The 14,106-nt window shown below is 38.3% G+C and overlaps 1 protein-coding gene across 4 annotated transcripts; it reads right to left on the reverse strand.

The window, feature by feature from the left end:
- Positions 1-378: 378 nt before the first annotated feature.
- elovl1a (ELOVL fatty acid elongase 1a) lies at positions 379-10,121 on the reverse strand. 4 transcript variants are annotated; one of them, XM_054768916.1, is made up of 9 exons: positions 9,818-10,121; positions 9,378-9,472; positions 9,116-9,211; positions 7,888-8,078; positions 7,712-7,792; positions 4,995-5,051; positions 4,786-4,891; positions 4,573-4,712; positions 379-1,330 (listed from the first exon to the last, which is right to left on the reverse strand). In XM_054768916.1, the coding sequence occupies exons 4-9, from the start codon at positions 8,032-8,034 to the stop codon at positions 1,007-1,009; spliced, it is 855 nt and encodes a 284-aa protein (XP_054624891.1). In that variant the 5' UTR covers positions 8,035-8,078; positions 9,116-9,211; positions 9,378-9,472; positions 9,818-10,121; the 3' UTR covers positions 379-1,006. The 4 variants fall into 4 exon arrangements, with proteins under 4 accessions (XP_054624891.1, XP_054624889.1, XP_054624892.1 ...); XM_054768914.1 differs by lacking the exon at positions 9,116-9,211; XM_054768917.1 differs by lacking the exon at positions 9,818-10,121 and having other exon boundaries at positions 9,116-9,197; positions 9,378-9,394.
- Between the last annotated feature and the right edge of the window lie 3,985 nt (positions 10,122-14,106).

The raw sequence follows: 14,106 nt of genomic DNA on the forward strand, positions 1-14,106 counted from the left end.
GAGTGTGAATAATGAGTGTCGTGGATGAGTGCTGTCCTTGATGAGGTTGTGTGTTCTGCGTAGGACTCTAGATTTATAAATGTCTTGCAGTGAGGGGAGGGCTGCCCCAACAATGTTCTGTGAGGTCTTGATCACCCGCTGGAGTGCCTTCCTATCACGTGTTGTACAGTTACCGTACCAAACAGTGATGGAGGCGGTAAGGACACTTTCTAATATGGTTTTAGATTAGAAGTATCTCATGCAGCAAACAGGATATCTCACTACACCTAAAATTAACAGTTTAGCTGCTGTGCATTTTTCACAAATGCCTCCAATATCATCAATACAATCAAATGTGAATATATAGAATCAGTTAGAGCCATTTACTTTCTTATCAAATAAAGATTTAATAACAGTATACTTTGTGTAGCACTGTCAACCTCATGAGAAAAGAAATCCTTCACAGATCACAGTTTGCCAAAAAAAGAAATATCAAGTATGGATTAAGCACGTTTCTGTTTGTGTGGCCTTACTGAGTTATGCATATGTGCAAAAATTCACCAACACTGTAATATACAGTAACAAAACAATTCAGTGAAATTCTTTACAAATTGAAAACTTGAACTGTGGCTGCTTTCCAAATGACACCGACCTTTATCTAAAATGTGTTTTATTTCAAAAGATAGATAAATAAAAAAAAAACATCTAAATATATGACATATACAATGCACATTTTTTTCTCTTTCATCATAAACTTTGCAGAGGTTATTTACACATGCTAGTCTTCAGTGAAAGTGTGTGATACTCTTTATAAGGCTCATCAGGTCAGAAAATGTGAGAAAAGGAGCACCAATCTTCATACATCGTGTGTATGCGTGTGCATCACTGTGTGGCAACAAACACAACAAGTGTGGCGAGAGAGACGAGATCACTGGCAAAACAAACAACACAACATGTCATTCATATCCGCACACGTGAATCAACAAAAGACTAGACTTGGTTATTCTACCGTTGTGGTAGAATTGAGTTAGATCTCCTTCACTTTGCCGAGCTGCACTTTCCCATTCGTGTGGTGGTGGTGGTGGTGGTGTGCGTCACCATTGTGCTGCTGGTGATTGCCGTTGGCCACCACGTTGACGCCCTCCCCGGCTAAGCCGTTGTGCCTTTTCTTGAGGTCTTTGGCTGGGAGTCGGTTCCCCCTGATATAGGCCTGCACCCAGAAGTTGGAGAAGAGGATGAAGAAGAGGACGCCGTACATCCAGATGAGGTGGATCCACAGGGGCACCTGGTAGTCACACTTCTCCATGAAGTAGTACTGGCTGATGTGCACTGACACCAGGATGAACTGCGTCTGTGTGGACCCACAGGGGAGATTGTGTGAATAAACAGTGTGAAAAAAGGGGCTGTCAAGCTAAGTGGACATTTTAGGTACACCTGCACAATCTGGATTATTACATTATGCATTTTAAAAATTGCATTCTTTAAAAATTGTATATACATTCTCATAGAGCATTACATTGGATTTGTAGCTAACTTCAATTTCAATGAATAAATATAAAAGGCAGAATGTTGGCTCATAAACCGTACACAATAAACAATAATTCTAACATTAAATGAACAACTCCCTGATAGTGTTAACACAAATGCATGCTCATTTTAATGTTAATACTCAGAATGATTATAATAGTTATTAGAAATAATAATTAAAAAGGTTTTTTTAAGAGGCTGTACTTTATTCCACTCTGGTGTTGCCAGCAGTGAGAGGCGACGGGCAGGGGTGGCAATTCTTGTTAGCCCCCAGCTCAGGGCCTGTACGTTGGAGTTTAACCCGGTGAATGAGAGGGTAGTTTCCCTACGTCTTCGAGTGGGGGGACGTTTCCTGACTGTTGTTTGTGCTTATGCGCCAAACAGCAGTTCAGATTACCCGCCCTTTTTGGCGTCTCTAGAGCAGGGAACACCAACGTGGTGCCCGCGGGCACCAGGTAGCCCCCCACGACCACATGAGGTGCCCACAAGCCTGCTTTTCATTCAGGTTTTCAGTTAATAATGAAAGAACAGTAGAAAGAAATGCATTCTGAAATACAAAATGTGAGTTGTGGACACCAGCATTTTGTTAATGTTCTGGTAAAACAAGCATATTCGCTTTGTTTGGGTTTAAAATAAGCTCTGAAAATGAATGTTACAAAAATGAGTAGCTCTTGGCCATTTTCATTTTGTAAAAGTAGCTCTCACAAGGAAAAACGTTGGTGACCCCTGATCTAGAGGGAGTCCTAGAGAGTGCTCCCTCGGGGGCTTCACTTGTTCTGCTGGGGGACTTCAACGGTCACGTGGCAGCGACCGTGAGACCTGGAGATGCGTGATTAGGACGAATGACCGCTGATCTGAACCCGAGCGATGCTTTGTTATTGGACTTCTGTGCTCATAACAAATTGTCAATAACGAACACCATGTTCAAGCATAAGGATGTCCACAAATGCACCAGGACACCTGCAGTTCAATGATCGGCTTTGAGGTCGTGTCATTGGACTTGCAGCCACATGCTTTGGATGGAGAGGGGCAGAGCTGTCAACTGATTACCACTTGGTGGCGAGTTGGCTCCGACGGTGGGGTAGGATGACAATTAGACCTGGCAGGCCCAAATGCATTGTGAGGGTCTGCTGGGAATGTCTGGAAGAGTCCCCCGTCAGAAGGAGTTTCAAGTCCCACCTCTGGGAGAGCTTTGATCATGTTTCAAGGGAGGCAGCAGGCATTGGTAAATGGTTAATGGTCTTTCACTCCAAGGCACTCAAAGCGCTTTGACACTGCTAGCACATTTACCTCCTGATGACGCAGCATCAGGAGCAACTTGGGGTTCAATATCTTGCCCAAGGACATTTCGACACAATCACAGGAGGACCCGCAACCTTCAGGTTGGGAGACTGCTTTTTGCAGATGATGTGGTCCTGCTGGCTTCATCAGGCCGTGATCTTCAGCGCTCACTGGATCTGTTCATAGACAAGTGTGAAGTGGCTGGGATGAGAATCAGAACCCTCAAGTCTGAGTCTATGGTTCTCACGCGCAAAAGCGTGGAGTGCCATCTCCGGGTCGGGCATGAGATCCTGCCCCAAGTGGAGGAGTTGAACTACCTCTGGGTCTTGTTCATTAGTGAGGGAAGAATGAAACGCAAATTTGGCAGGCGGATTGGTGCGGAGTCTGCAATGATGCGGACTCTGTAATGGTTGTTGTGGTGAAGAGGGAGCTGAGCCGAAAGGCAAAGCTCTCAATTTACCGAGCAATCTACTGTACCCTCACCTATTTATTTTCTAAATTGAGCTGTGCGTAGTGACCGAAAGGACAAGATCGTGTGTAAAATCCGCCAAAATGAGTTTTCTATGTAGGATGGCTGGGCTCTCCCTTTGAGATAAGGTGAGAAGCACTGTCATCCGGGACAAAACTTGGAGTAAAACCGAGTCCGATTAGGTCGGCTTGGGTGCCTAGTCAGGATGCCTCCCAGACACTTCCCTGGGGAGGTGTTCGGGGCACATCCAACTGGTAGGAGGCCTCGGGGAAGACCCAGGACACATTGGCGAGACTATGTCTCTGAACTGGCCTGAGAACGCCTCGGTATCAGCCAGGAGTAGCTGGACAAAGTAGGGGAGAGGGAAGTCTGGCCTTCCCTGTTTAGGCTGCTGCCCTTGCAACCAGACCTTGGCTAAGCGGAAGAAAATGGATGGATGGAAAATTATTTTTATACACACAATAGATCAAACCATACGCAAATTTGGCCCAATTGTATATGTTAAAATTTATTTTTTTATTGACATTTTTTAAATGTACCATATTTTCATGACTATAAGTTGCAGGTTTTTTTCATGGTTTGGCTGGTCCTGCGACTTATACTCCGGAGCGACTTATATATGTTATCTGCTACTCCTATCACTCCTATACCACTGAAAATTTACAATGTAAACATCAACTTATAAATACAACTGAGGAAGACGGAACACAAATGCCCCTAAAGAGAAAATCATCATGTTCTGCAGATTACAAGCTGCAAGTAAATTAGTTATATTATGTTGTTTAGGCAATAGTTATAATAACTGTTAATATGTTATGTTAACATACAGTACCTATTAACGTTACGTTAACAGACGCCTATTTAGCCTGTTGTTCTCCATTTTATTGTTATTACTGTAACTTACCTTTCAAGGTCTCTGATTTTATAAAGGAATATTCCACCCAAAAATGTGACTTATAGTTCAGTGCGACTTATGTGTTTTTTTCTTCTTCATTGTGCATTTTTGGCTGGTTTCGTTCGACTTACAGTCTGGAAAATACGGTAATTAATTTACAGTATTTTGTTTTTAAATTTTAAGCTCTGTAAATCTATAAACGCTCTGATTTTTCTGACTCTGCTACTCTGTTTTTTTCTACTCCTTTTCGCACATATCGAATTATGCAAGTATAAATATGTGATGTACTTTAATGTAAATTGTTAAACATGCTCGAAATAAGCAAAACCATTACAACAAACCTACAAAAGTTTCATATCTCTCGTTGCATTGTACAAGTGTAGCTAATGTTGTGATACTGGTGAGTGTATACGACACCTACAAGCTGAATGGCAGTCATGTACTTCTTCCACCACAAATACTTCTGGAAGCGTGGTCCGGCGGCAGAAAGCCCGTAGTATGTGTACATGATGACATGGACGCCTGAGTTGACCATTGCATGGAAGGAGCCCATTCCTCCAGCTGGACAAGGTGAGGGTTGACGTTGTCATTGTGTTTAACGCTGACTGTGCTGTTTGTATGAGATTCTTCTTACCAGGAGTCAGCATGACGCCCCACCACCACGACCAGGGCATGACAGAGTGATGAAACACGTGGAGAAAAGTGATCTGGTTTTGTTTCTTCCTCAACACAAAGAATACCTGAAAGGATGTTGAGTTCACATTACCCAACATACCTCATCAGGATTACATAAACAGAAGACATTAAACAAAACAGTCTCTGCGAAATTTAAACATTTCTTACTGTGTCGATGAGTTCAATGAATTTGGAAAAATAAAAGAGCCAAGCCACTCGCACCATCTGTGGGAAGGTGAAAGGAGGAGCTGATGAGTTGTTGTGATTGTTAGGATAAGATTCATCACACAGATACTCCGAAGCAGATGACCTGGATTCAACTGAAACTTTACAAATGACTCAATTCACTTTGTTTTCGTTTAGCCACAATACGGGAAATTGCTTCTGCTGGATGACACAAATTAAAACCTATCTTCTCTAGCAGATATACAGTATGTATCTTCATTTTTTTCCTCCAAATTTAAATAATGCATTTTAAAACTGAAAAATGTAATATATTTTTTCTTTTAGACATTTGGGACTTTGGGAACTGTAACCCCCCTGGAGGGGTTCTAGTCAGTAAAATCCATTTAAAAATAAACCATTAATATAAAATAAGGATACTTCGATCAGGGTTTTATGCTTCCAATTCTGATACCGATCATCTATGAGTGACATTGGCTGATATAGGTACCGTTCACATAGATTAACTGTACATTTTTCAATTCATTTATGATGAGTGGTATTGGTCAGGGGTGCTGTTAGACAATTCCAAGGACCCCTGTCAAATAAGTGATTAGTACAAAATAAATGTTTGGGCAGATTGACTTTTTTTTGGCCTTTATTTGTGTGAAATGATTTTTGTACTATTTCACACAAACCTGAATTTAATTTGAGACCTCATGATAGTATCACCATCATAAGGCTGGACACACTGTGTTTATGTTCATTAAACAACCACACACAAATACAGTTTTGAGGACAAGACATAATTAATATAATGGCAACAAGTGAGTAAAGTTGTTCAGTGACTCTTGAAAAAGTACATTGGTGTTAAAAAGTGCTTGCCCCCTTCCTGATTTCTTATTTAATGCATGTTTGTCACACTTAAATGTTTCAGATAAAAAAAAATAAATAAACGGTCGTCAATGACAACACAACCGAACACAAAATGCCGTAATGAAACTTTTTATTATTAAAGGGAGAAATAAAATCCAAACCTACATGGCCCTGTGTGGAAAAAGTGATTGCCCCCCCCCCCAGAAAGAAAGTAATTGAGATCTATCAGTCTGGAAAAGGTTATAAAGCCATTTCTAAAGCTTTGGGACTCCAGCGAACTACAGTGAGAGCCATTATTCACAAATGGTGAAAACATGGAAGAGTGGGGCACCTTCTCACGAGTGGCTGGCCAAACACAATTACCCCAAGAGTGCAGCGACGACACATCCAAGAGGTCACAAATTACGCCACAAGAGCATGCAAAGAACTGCAGGCCTAACTTGCGTCAGTTAAGGTCAGTGGTCATGACTCCAACATAAGAAAGACACTGGGCAAAAACGGCCTGCATGGCAGAGTTCCAAGAAAACCACTGCTGAACAAAAAGAACATTAAGGCTCGTCTCAATTTTGCCAGAAAACATCTTGATGATCCCCGAGACATTTGGGAAAATACTTGGTGGTCTGACGAGACAAAAGTTGAACTTTTTGGCAGGTGTGTGTCCCATTACATCTGGCGTAAAAGTAATGCCACATTTCAGAAAAAGAACATCATACCAACAATAAAATATGGTGGTGGTAGTGTGATGGTCTGGGGCGGTTTTGCTGCTTCAGGACCTGGAAGACTTTCATTCGTGGCCTCAAGCTGAAACAAGCTTGGGTTCTGCAGCAGGACAATGATCCAAAACACACCAGCACACACACCTCTGAACGGCTGAAGAAAAACAAAATGAAGACTTTGGAGTGGCCTAGTCAAAGTCCTGACCTGAATCCTATTGAGATGATTGGATTTTTTTTCCCTCTTAAAAAAGTTTCATTTAAAAACTGCATTTTGTGTTCAGTTGTGTAGTCATTGACTAATATTTAAATTTATTTGATGATCTGAAATATTTAAGTGTGACAAACATGTAAAAACATAAATCAGGAAGGGGGCAAACAAGCATGTGAACAAAGATACAAGAATAGTCAAACTGCAATAGGTTTGGTAAGGGAGTGATCAAACACGCTGGCATCGATTGGCGTAGCCTGTAGCAAGCTCAATATGCAACGTATAATTTTGTTGGAAACCGTACGTGACACAGCATATCAGCCGATATTGATCTGTGGTAAATCGATTGGAGCATCCCTGATAAAAAGCATGTGCGGTACCTGCAAATGTTATTTTTTATTTTTTTATTGGAACAGTTAAAAAGACATGCTTTAGACATTTTTCCCTAGTTAAAAAAAGGTGTGAAAAATATGGTGTTTTGACATTATTTGGGTGAGTTTAGACAATTAAAAGAAGTCCTTTTTTGGCTTCCATTGAAATTGTATTTAAAAAAAAAAAAGTTTGTTGTTCAATTAAAAAATGCTTGTTTCTTTGTTAAAATGCTTTGTATTGATTCATTCTATATTAAATATAGCCCCACCGCCCCCCGCGACCCCTCCTCGATTTCAAATACAATTGAGAAGCTGTAATATTTAATTATTTATCTGTACAAACTAGTAAATGAGTTGCTGGCACCAGTTCAAGCACGAATACACACACTAACAGACCTGCCAACCTTTAAGTATAGTATTCAGCGGTGTTGTGTATAAAGTAGTAGATAGTATAGTGTCCTCTGCCCCTGATCCCCCAGCCCCCCACCGACACCTGACTGCACTCCCTATTTGAGCAGCACCTTTGTATCAAATAAAGATTTGGTCTCTTACCCGAAGTGCCTGCGGAGTGTTGGAAGGGTCAATAAGGTCGCATTTCCATGTGAAGGTGGTGGCCCATCCAGACATCATGAACTGTGTACCCATGACAACACATTGGACAGTTATAAATTCAACATGATTTGTGGAGGAGTGGCGTGACCTGTTACAGTACCTATTTATAAAAGTACCTCATAGACGATGTACGAGTTGAGTAGGACCATGCTGAAGTTGTAGATGATCATGGCCGTGTTCAGGTGGAAAGGCTTGCGGTTGGCCATCAGGCGAGGTCCCACGTAGACGGCGAAGACAACATAGGTCACCAGGATGGAGGTCATCTTGATGGGACACGTTACCAACGGATAGTCTTTGACCCTGGAGTCTGAAATGGACACACCAGCCTTTTACCACCTTAACCACATCATAGTATATTTAGGGATCAGATCTGAGACAATTAGACATTTAACTAAAGCTGGACCTGACATAATGAATACATAAAAACATCTAAAACAACTAAATCAAAAACAATTTCACTATTTTGATGGTTAAAACTTGAACTAGGATGTTAGTGCTGGCATGTCTACAAAATTAACTTAAGCTTCTATTTTTTGAGAGAAAAAAAATGGTCCGGAAGAAGCATCATGTAGTCTCAGTCAAATGAAAAATATGTATCTCCATTTATTTTATTTTAATTGGAAAATCCAAATGCTTTTTGTTTTGTTTACAACAAATAGAAATATATCTTTGAAAATGTGCTGTTCTTTCCTCATTTATGGTTATTAGCCATTTTTTCCAGTAAAAAAAAAATAATTTTTGTTTCTTAAAAATGAAAAAAAAATAGCAGCAAATTTTTTCCCAAATAAAAAGATTTTTTTTTGTTGTTGCTTAATTTTTTTGTTTGTTTTGCTTTGTAATGTTTAAATATATTTTTTACTTTTTTAAAGTAAATTCAAATTTTAGTTTACCTTTCAAATATATATTATTTCCAATTATGAATATTTTTTGTTTTCAGTCAAAAAAGTGTTTTTTCCCCTTTTGAATGGAAAAGCAAATACTTTTTTTTATTTTATCCACTGTAAATACACATTTTTAAATAAAAAAACATGTCCAATTTATTTGTGTTCAACATTTTTGTGCATTTTCAGACATCTTTTCCAAGTACAAATGTTCAGATTTTTTTTTGGTTTGTTTTAGAGATTGTTTTTACTTAAAGGTAAGATTTTTTTGGCAATATGGTAACATTTTATTAAATTACTTTATTTTTCAATGAACTTTTTGGTGTGTTTAGACATTTTTTTTCAATAAAAATACATTTTTAGTAAAATTCCAGAATTCAAAGACGTGATAGCATCACAAGTGTAGGAAAGTGCAAAAAACGAGAACAAACAGTGGAAGAGAATGAGGCCTGCTTGTATTTACTTTTCAGCCACAGTAAGGATACACTTCATCGAAGAGGAGACTGAGGGCAGCTGCAGCCAAGTGGAGACTGTGGAGCATAACACTGCAATCCCCAAGCTAAACTAACGTTAGGACAAAATAAATTCACACGTTCTTTTTGTGCATTTGCAAATAATAAGGCGATGACTAATCTTGCCCATTGAGTAAGCAACAGTCACTCTTACGGAATGAGCACCAGCATCATTATTTCCGTACACATCAATAAACGTCAATAATAACTTACCGCATCTTGACAGCAGATCGTTATAGAAGTCTAAAATATTCAATCCAGCTTCTCGCAGCATGTTGAATTCTTGCCTCTTTTCCTAAAACACCCCCCTGTCCAAATATTTAAACACAATCTGTTAAGACAACATAGAACAAACAGTAGGCAGCTGCATGGGCTTGTTAAAAGCCGATTGACACACCCAAAAAGAGGTCATCTCAACACATAAGAAGATATTTCTTGACAAAGTTTAGGTACAATGAATGTGGATTGTGTCATCACGGCATGTAAAAACAATGAAATACTAACAGAGCAAGTCAGACGGGTGAGGCCAAAAACTTGGTCCTGACAGCCAGGAGCCATGGTTTATCAAGGTTTGAAATGGCAACAAATCAGAACTACATTAAACTACTTTTCACAAGGCATACAATAAGGTGCGCAGCTGCATTGTGACTCACCTGCTGAGTCCTCAGCTCCTGTTGGTGGGGAAGTAGCTATAAAAGCCAGGGCGGGCAGGCAGGCAATCAACCCCCAGAATGGAGCCACAGCGCTGAGGAGGTTGGCAGGGTGGAAGCCAACAAATCTTCCAGTTCAGATTCCAATAGCAGAAATATCCAACAAGAGCTGAAAGATGTGATCGTAGGCGTGTGTGGAAGAAGCTCTGTGTAGAAGTGAGGATGTGATTACTATGGGAGCACAATCGTTGGAGTCCATTTAAAGTACTACTAGAGAGCAGGCAAGTTTCAGAACCACACCCTGTTTCAATGGCAAGCTCCACCTTCCTGTCCTCACTCTGCTTGTTTGCAATTGGCCGGCTTCATCAATGAGGGCCTTAAAGAGGCACAGGCACCAGAAGGCCCCCGGGAAAAGACTAACGTTAAAAAAGCCTAGAAGTCAAGCTGATAATACACAACCATGGTGTCTACTACTTAAATGTGTACTTACCGTGACAAAAAAATACAAAATCTCCTCGATTGTTGTTTGTTAGCAAATGTCTCTTTTTGCAGCTTCCAGCAGTAACATGCTTTACCATCTTCTCAGCCTTTTCTAATTCAGGCAGGCTAAAGTACAAAATAACTTGACAGGTAGTATATTGTGTTTGAATACTCGAATTTGACTGGAAACAAATGTCTAAACACACGGAAAAAATATCATTGAAAAGTAAAGTCAAATTTTACTTGACTAAAAGTGACAAATATTTTTCTTTTAATTGAGAAAAATCTTTAAAACAAACAAAAATTTGAGATAATTTTTTTTAATTTTTAGCAAATAAAAACATTATTTTAATTTAATTTAATTTATTTAATAAAACCAAAACGTTTTTTTCCCTATAAAAAAGAAAAAAAAACAGTTTTACTAAAAATAAAAATATATAAAAGTAAAATTTGACTTTTTGGAAAATGAAAATAATTTGTTGTAATTGACAAAAATATATAAAAATAAAAAACTCAAAGTTTTACTGAAAACAAATCCTAACATATCGTTTTTATTAGGAAAAAATGTATAAAAATATCTTTAAAAAGTTCAATTAAATTTAATTTCACTGAAAAAATAATATTGTTTTAATTGACATTAAATCTATATGAAAATAAATGGAAATGTAACAAACAAAAATGTTATTTTTTTATATTGGGGGAAAAATGTATAAAATAAAAAATGTATTTGCTTTGCCCATAAAAAAGATAAGAGTAACATTTTACTGGAAACAAAAAGTATGGGTTTTATTGATAAATAAAATGTCTCAAAATCTTTAAAAAGCTCAATAAAATTTTATTTAATAAGTAAGTTAATAAAATAAGATTTTAACAAACTATTTTTTGTGTGTGTTGGAAAACGATTTTTGCTTTTCCAGTAAAAAAGGAAAAACAGCAACAAAAATATTGTTCTTTTCAATAATAAAAAAAAAAGAAAATGTGCAAAAAATGTCTTCACTTTTTGGACATGATTAACAAGTTGCATTGCGGAACCTCACATGAATACACCTGCACAATTCATTATGTCAGAAACAAAGTGGGAAGACGCACGATTTATTTCTCCATCTCTCAGAAATGACTAATATTTTGTTCACTTCCTGTATTTAAGTGTCACAATTTTCTAATATGGAGACAAAAGAATATAGAATATGTAAAATAGATATACTGTAGCTTCTGCAATAATAAAGGAAAAGGAGGAAAATGATGTATTCTTTAAAAAAAAGCCATAAAAGTTCAACATCACTACCTCCGGCTAAATATGGACCAAAGGTGACTGAGTGTTACATGTTACATGTGGCCCATCCCTTCCAGCGGCAATGCAACGTGGGAGCTCTGGGTTCCTGTCCAAGCCGGTGACGAGTTCCCCCGCGCCTCTGGTTGGACCTGTTCCCCAAGGGAGGTGAGGCCTCAAAAAAAAAAAAAAAAAAAGACCTAGAAAAGCCACCAAGCATGACAGGAATCCACGCACGAGAGTGCGAGTGAGAGTGGGAGGTGTGTCAGTGTTGTCTGTTTATATTGTTTGACATCACATGGAGGCCCAAATGAACGCGTGCACTGAATTCAATTAAAAGACAAACGCTGTAATAATTCAAGGTGATGGTTTGAATGATGAATTGTATGTCGTATTTCCGTGGCATAACTGAACTTCTACCCCTCGACTTTCTCTCTCACTGAAAATACTTAAAATAGGGTTGAAACTCATTGCATTAGCATATGCAACAATTCAGTATCACAGTATTGGCCCCTGGAGAGGGACGAGAAGGAGAATTCCCTGCACACATTTAATCTATGATGACAACTAACAGTCAATTAAATCATTAAATGTTTGTCTTGCCAACAAGTGAGCTAATTTTGACGTAGATTTGTCAATGGGATAATGATGACCTCCTTAATTTCTCCTACCGAAAGTATATTTTCCTATCCATCTAGTGGGGTTTTAACATACAAGGAAAACTATGGTGCTGTCTCTCTCTCTCTCTCTCTCATACTGTCAAACCAAGCAAATATGTTTTATTAAAAAAAATAGCCTGCAAAAACAAATGCATGTCATCTTTTTAAACATAAATATGCATAATTACATGTACATAATGGATTTTAGAGCATGATATTCGGACATTTAAGACCAGGAACAGGATACCTTAATCTGTAAAAACCAACCCAAAAAAATCCTATTTGTATATGCCAAGGAAGAATGTGCCATCAAATTTATGTTTAAATGTTAAAATGTTTTTATTTCAAAGATAAAGAAAAACGCAGGTCAGACATGGACTGTATATTAAAAATTGTAATGTAATTGTTTGGTGTAGTTATCCATTGTCCATTGTCCATTATCCAATTTTTGTTTTGTAATTATTAAAATGAATATGCAGTCTGACTTAATTTTTAAAATATTTTGATGTTATTTTATTGTTTAATTTTCATTCATTTATACATTCATTTATTCACTGCCCCACACCGCAGGGAAAGGATGAGGACAACTGGCAGGAACACAGACAAAACATTGCATTAACATTATTAGACGTTTTCTAAAAAACGTTTTTAAATGCTGTAATTAATACAGAATGACTAAAACAGATCTTCCATTGGTGAATGGTTGTTTGTCTATATGTGCCCTGCGATTGGCTGGCGACCAGTCCAGGGTGTACCCCGCCTGTCGCCCAAAGTCAGCTGGGATAGGCTCCAGCATACTCCCGCAAACCTTATTAGGATAAGCGGCATAAAAAACGGATGGATGGAGATCTTCCATTGGAAATACACTAAATTAAACTATTTAAACATATTTTAATTTACACTTTGAATGAAACATTTTTTGTCAATTTTTTCTTTCATTACACCAGAGAACAGAAAGTGAGATCCCTCTATCTACCGAGAAAAATGACAGACATCTGTTGAATGTCAGCACTAACACTATTGTCAATATAATGGGCAAACTACTGGTCAGCTGTTTTCCAGCAGCCATACTGGCTTGCACTAAAACAAGCTGTGTGTTCCTCTCTCATCCTGTGACACAACACATCAACTTTTTTTGCCAACTCAACAGAAAATAAGATGCTTCTAAACAGCAACATGTTGCATGCCATCCATAGTGCTAAACAGACTAAGCAGATAATAAACAGACCTCAAGGATTACCATTCGTCGTCAATTAGCCAATTATGGCAAGGTCACTTGCTTGTAGGATTTATGAATGGACACGCAGGCATGACTCAGGATTACTTAAAGCATGTCACATGGTCATCCAGCTCATAAATTGCCCTCACTGACACTGACATTGTTGGAATCTGGTATCTCCATCACTTTGTTTGGACAGAGAGCCAAAACAAGATTCCATGTATGTTTGGGAGGGCTTTAAGTGCGTCAGTATGTGCTACAATAATATGTGCCACGGTCTCAACCTAGCCAATCATAGACAATGTAAATATTGAGTCATCTTGACCTTGGTTGCTATGACGATATAGATATATAAATTCGTAAAGTGTAACTTTCTTTGACGCTTACCTTTAAATGAAAGGAGGTTTCCTTTAGTGCTGTCAGAGATTAACAAATTGAGAGATTAATTAATTACAATTTGTAATTAATTCATTAAAAAGTGGCTTCATAAAGTACGGTATTGTTTTTAACAGATTTGAGCAGATTCAGTCCTAGCCATTTATATTGCTGTATTTGAGTCCCAATTGTACCAATTAAAATCTTAAATTTGTTCCTCGCCTTTGTACATCTTGCAGGTTTTGGTCAACACTGCCATCTTGCAAGGTGGTTAGTATAATGGGTAATT

The sequence above is a fragment of the Dunckerocampus dactyliophorus genome, chromosome 2 (genome assembly GCF_027744805.1).
Source record: "Dunckerocampus dactyliophorus isolate RoL2022-P2 chromosome 2, RoL_Ddac_1.1, whole genome shotgun sequence".
NCBI classification, from domain to species: Eukaryota; Metazoa; Chordata; class Actinopteri; order Syngnathiformes; family Syngnathidae; genus Dunckerocampus; species Dunckerocampus dactyliophorus.

What these genes read in the sequence shown, in the direction of transcription:
- elovl1a (XM_054768914.1), bottom strand. Translation starts at nt 9,438, where the DNA reads ATGCTGCGAGAAGCTGGATTGAATATTTTAGACTTCTATAACGATCTG. An exon ending in ACACTCCGCAGGCACTTCGG is followed by an intron (nt 5,052 to 7,711) that starts GTAAGAGACCAA and finishes ACCTTCCCACAG; the next exon opens with ATGGTGCGAGTGGCTTGGCT. An exon ending in GGGCGTCATGCTGACTCCTG is followed by an intron (nt 4,713 to 4,785) that starts GTAAGAAGAATC and finishes CACCTTGTCCAG; the next exon opens with CTGGAGGAATGGGCTCCTTC.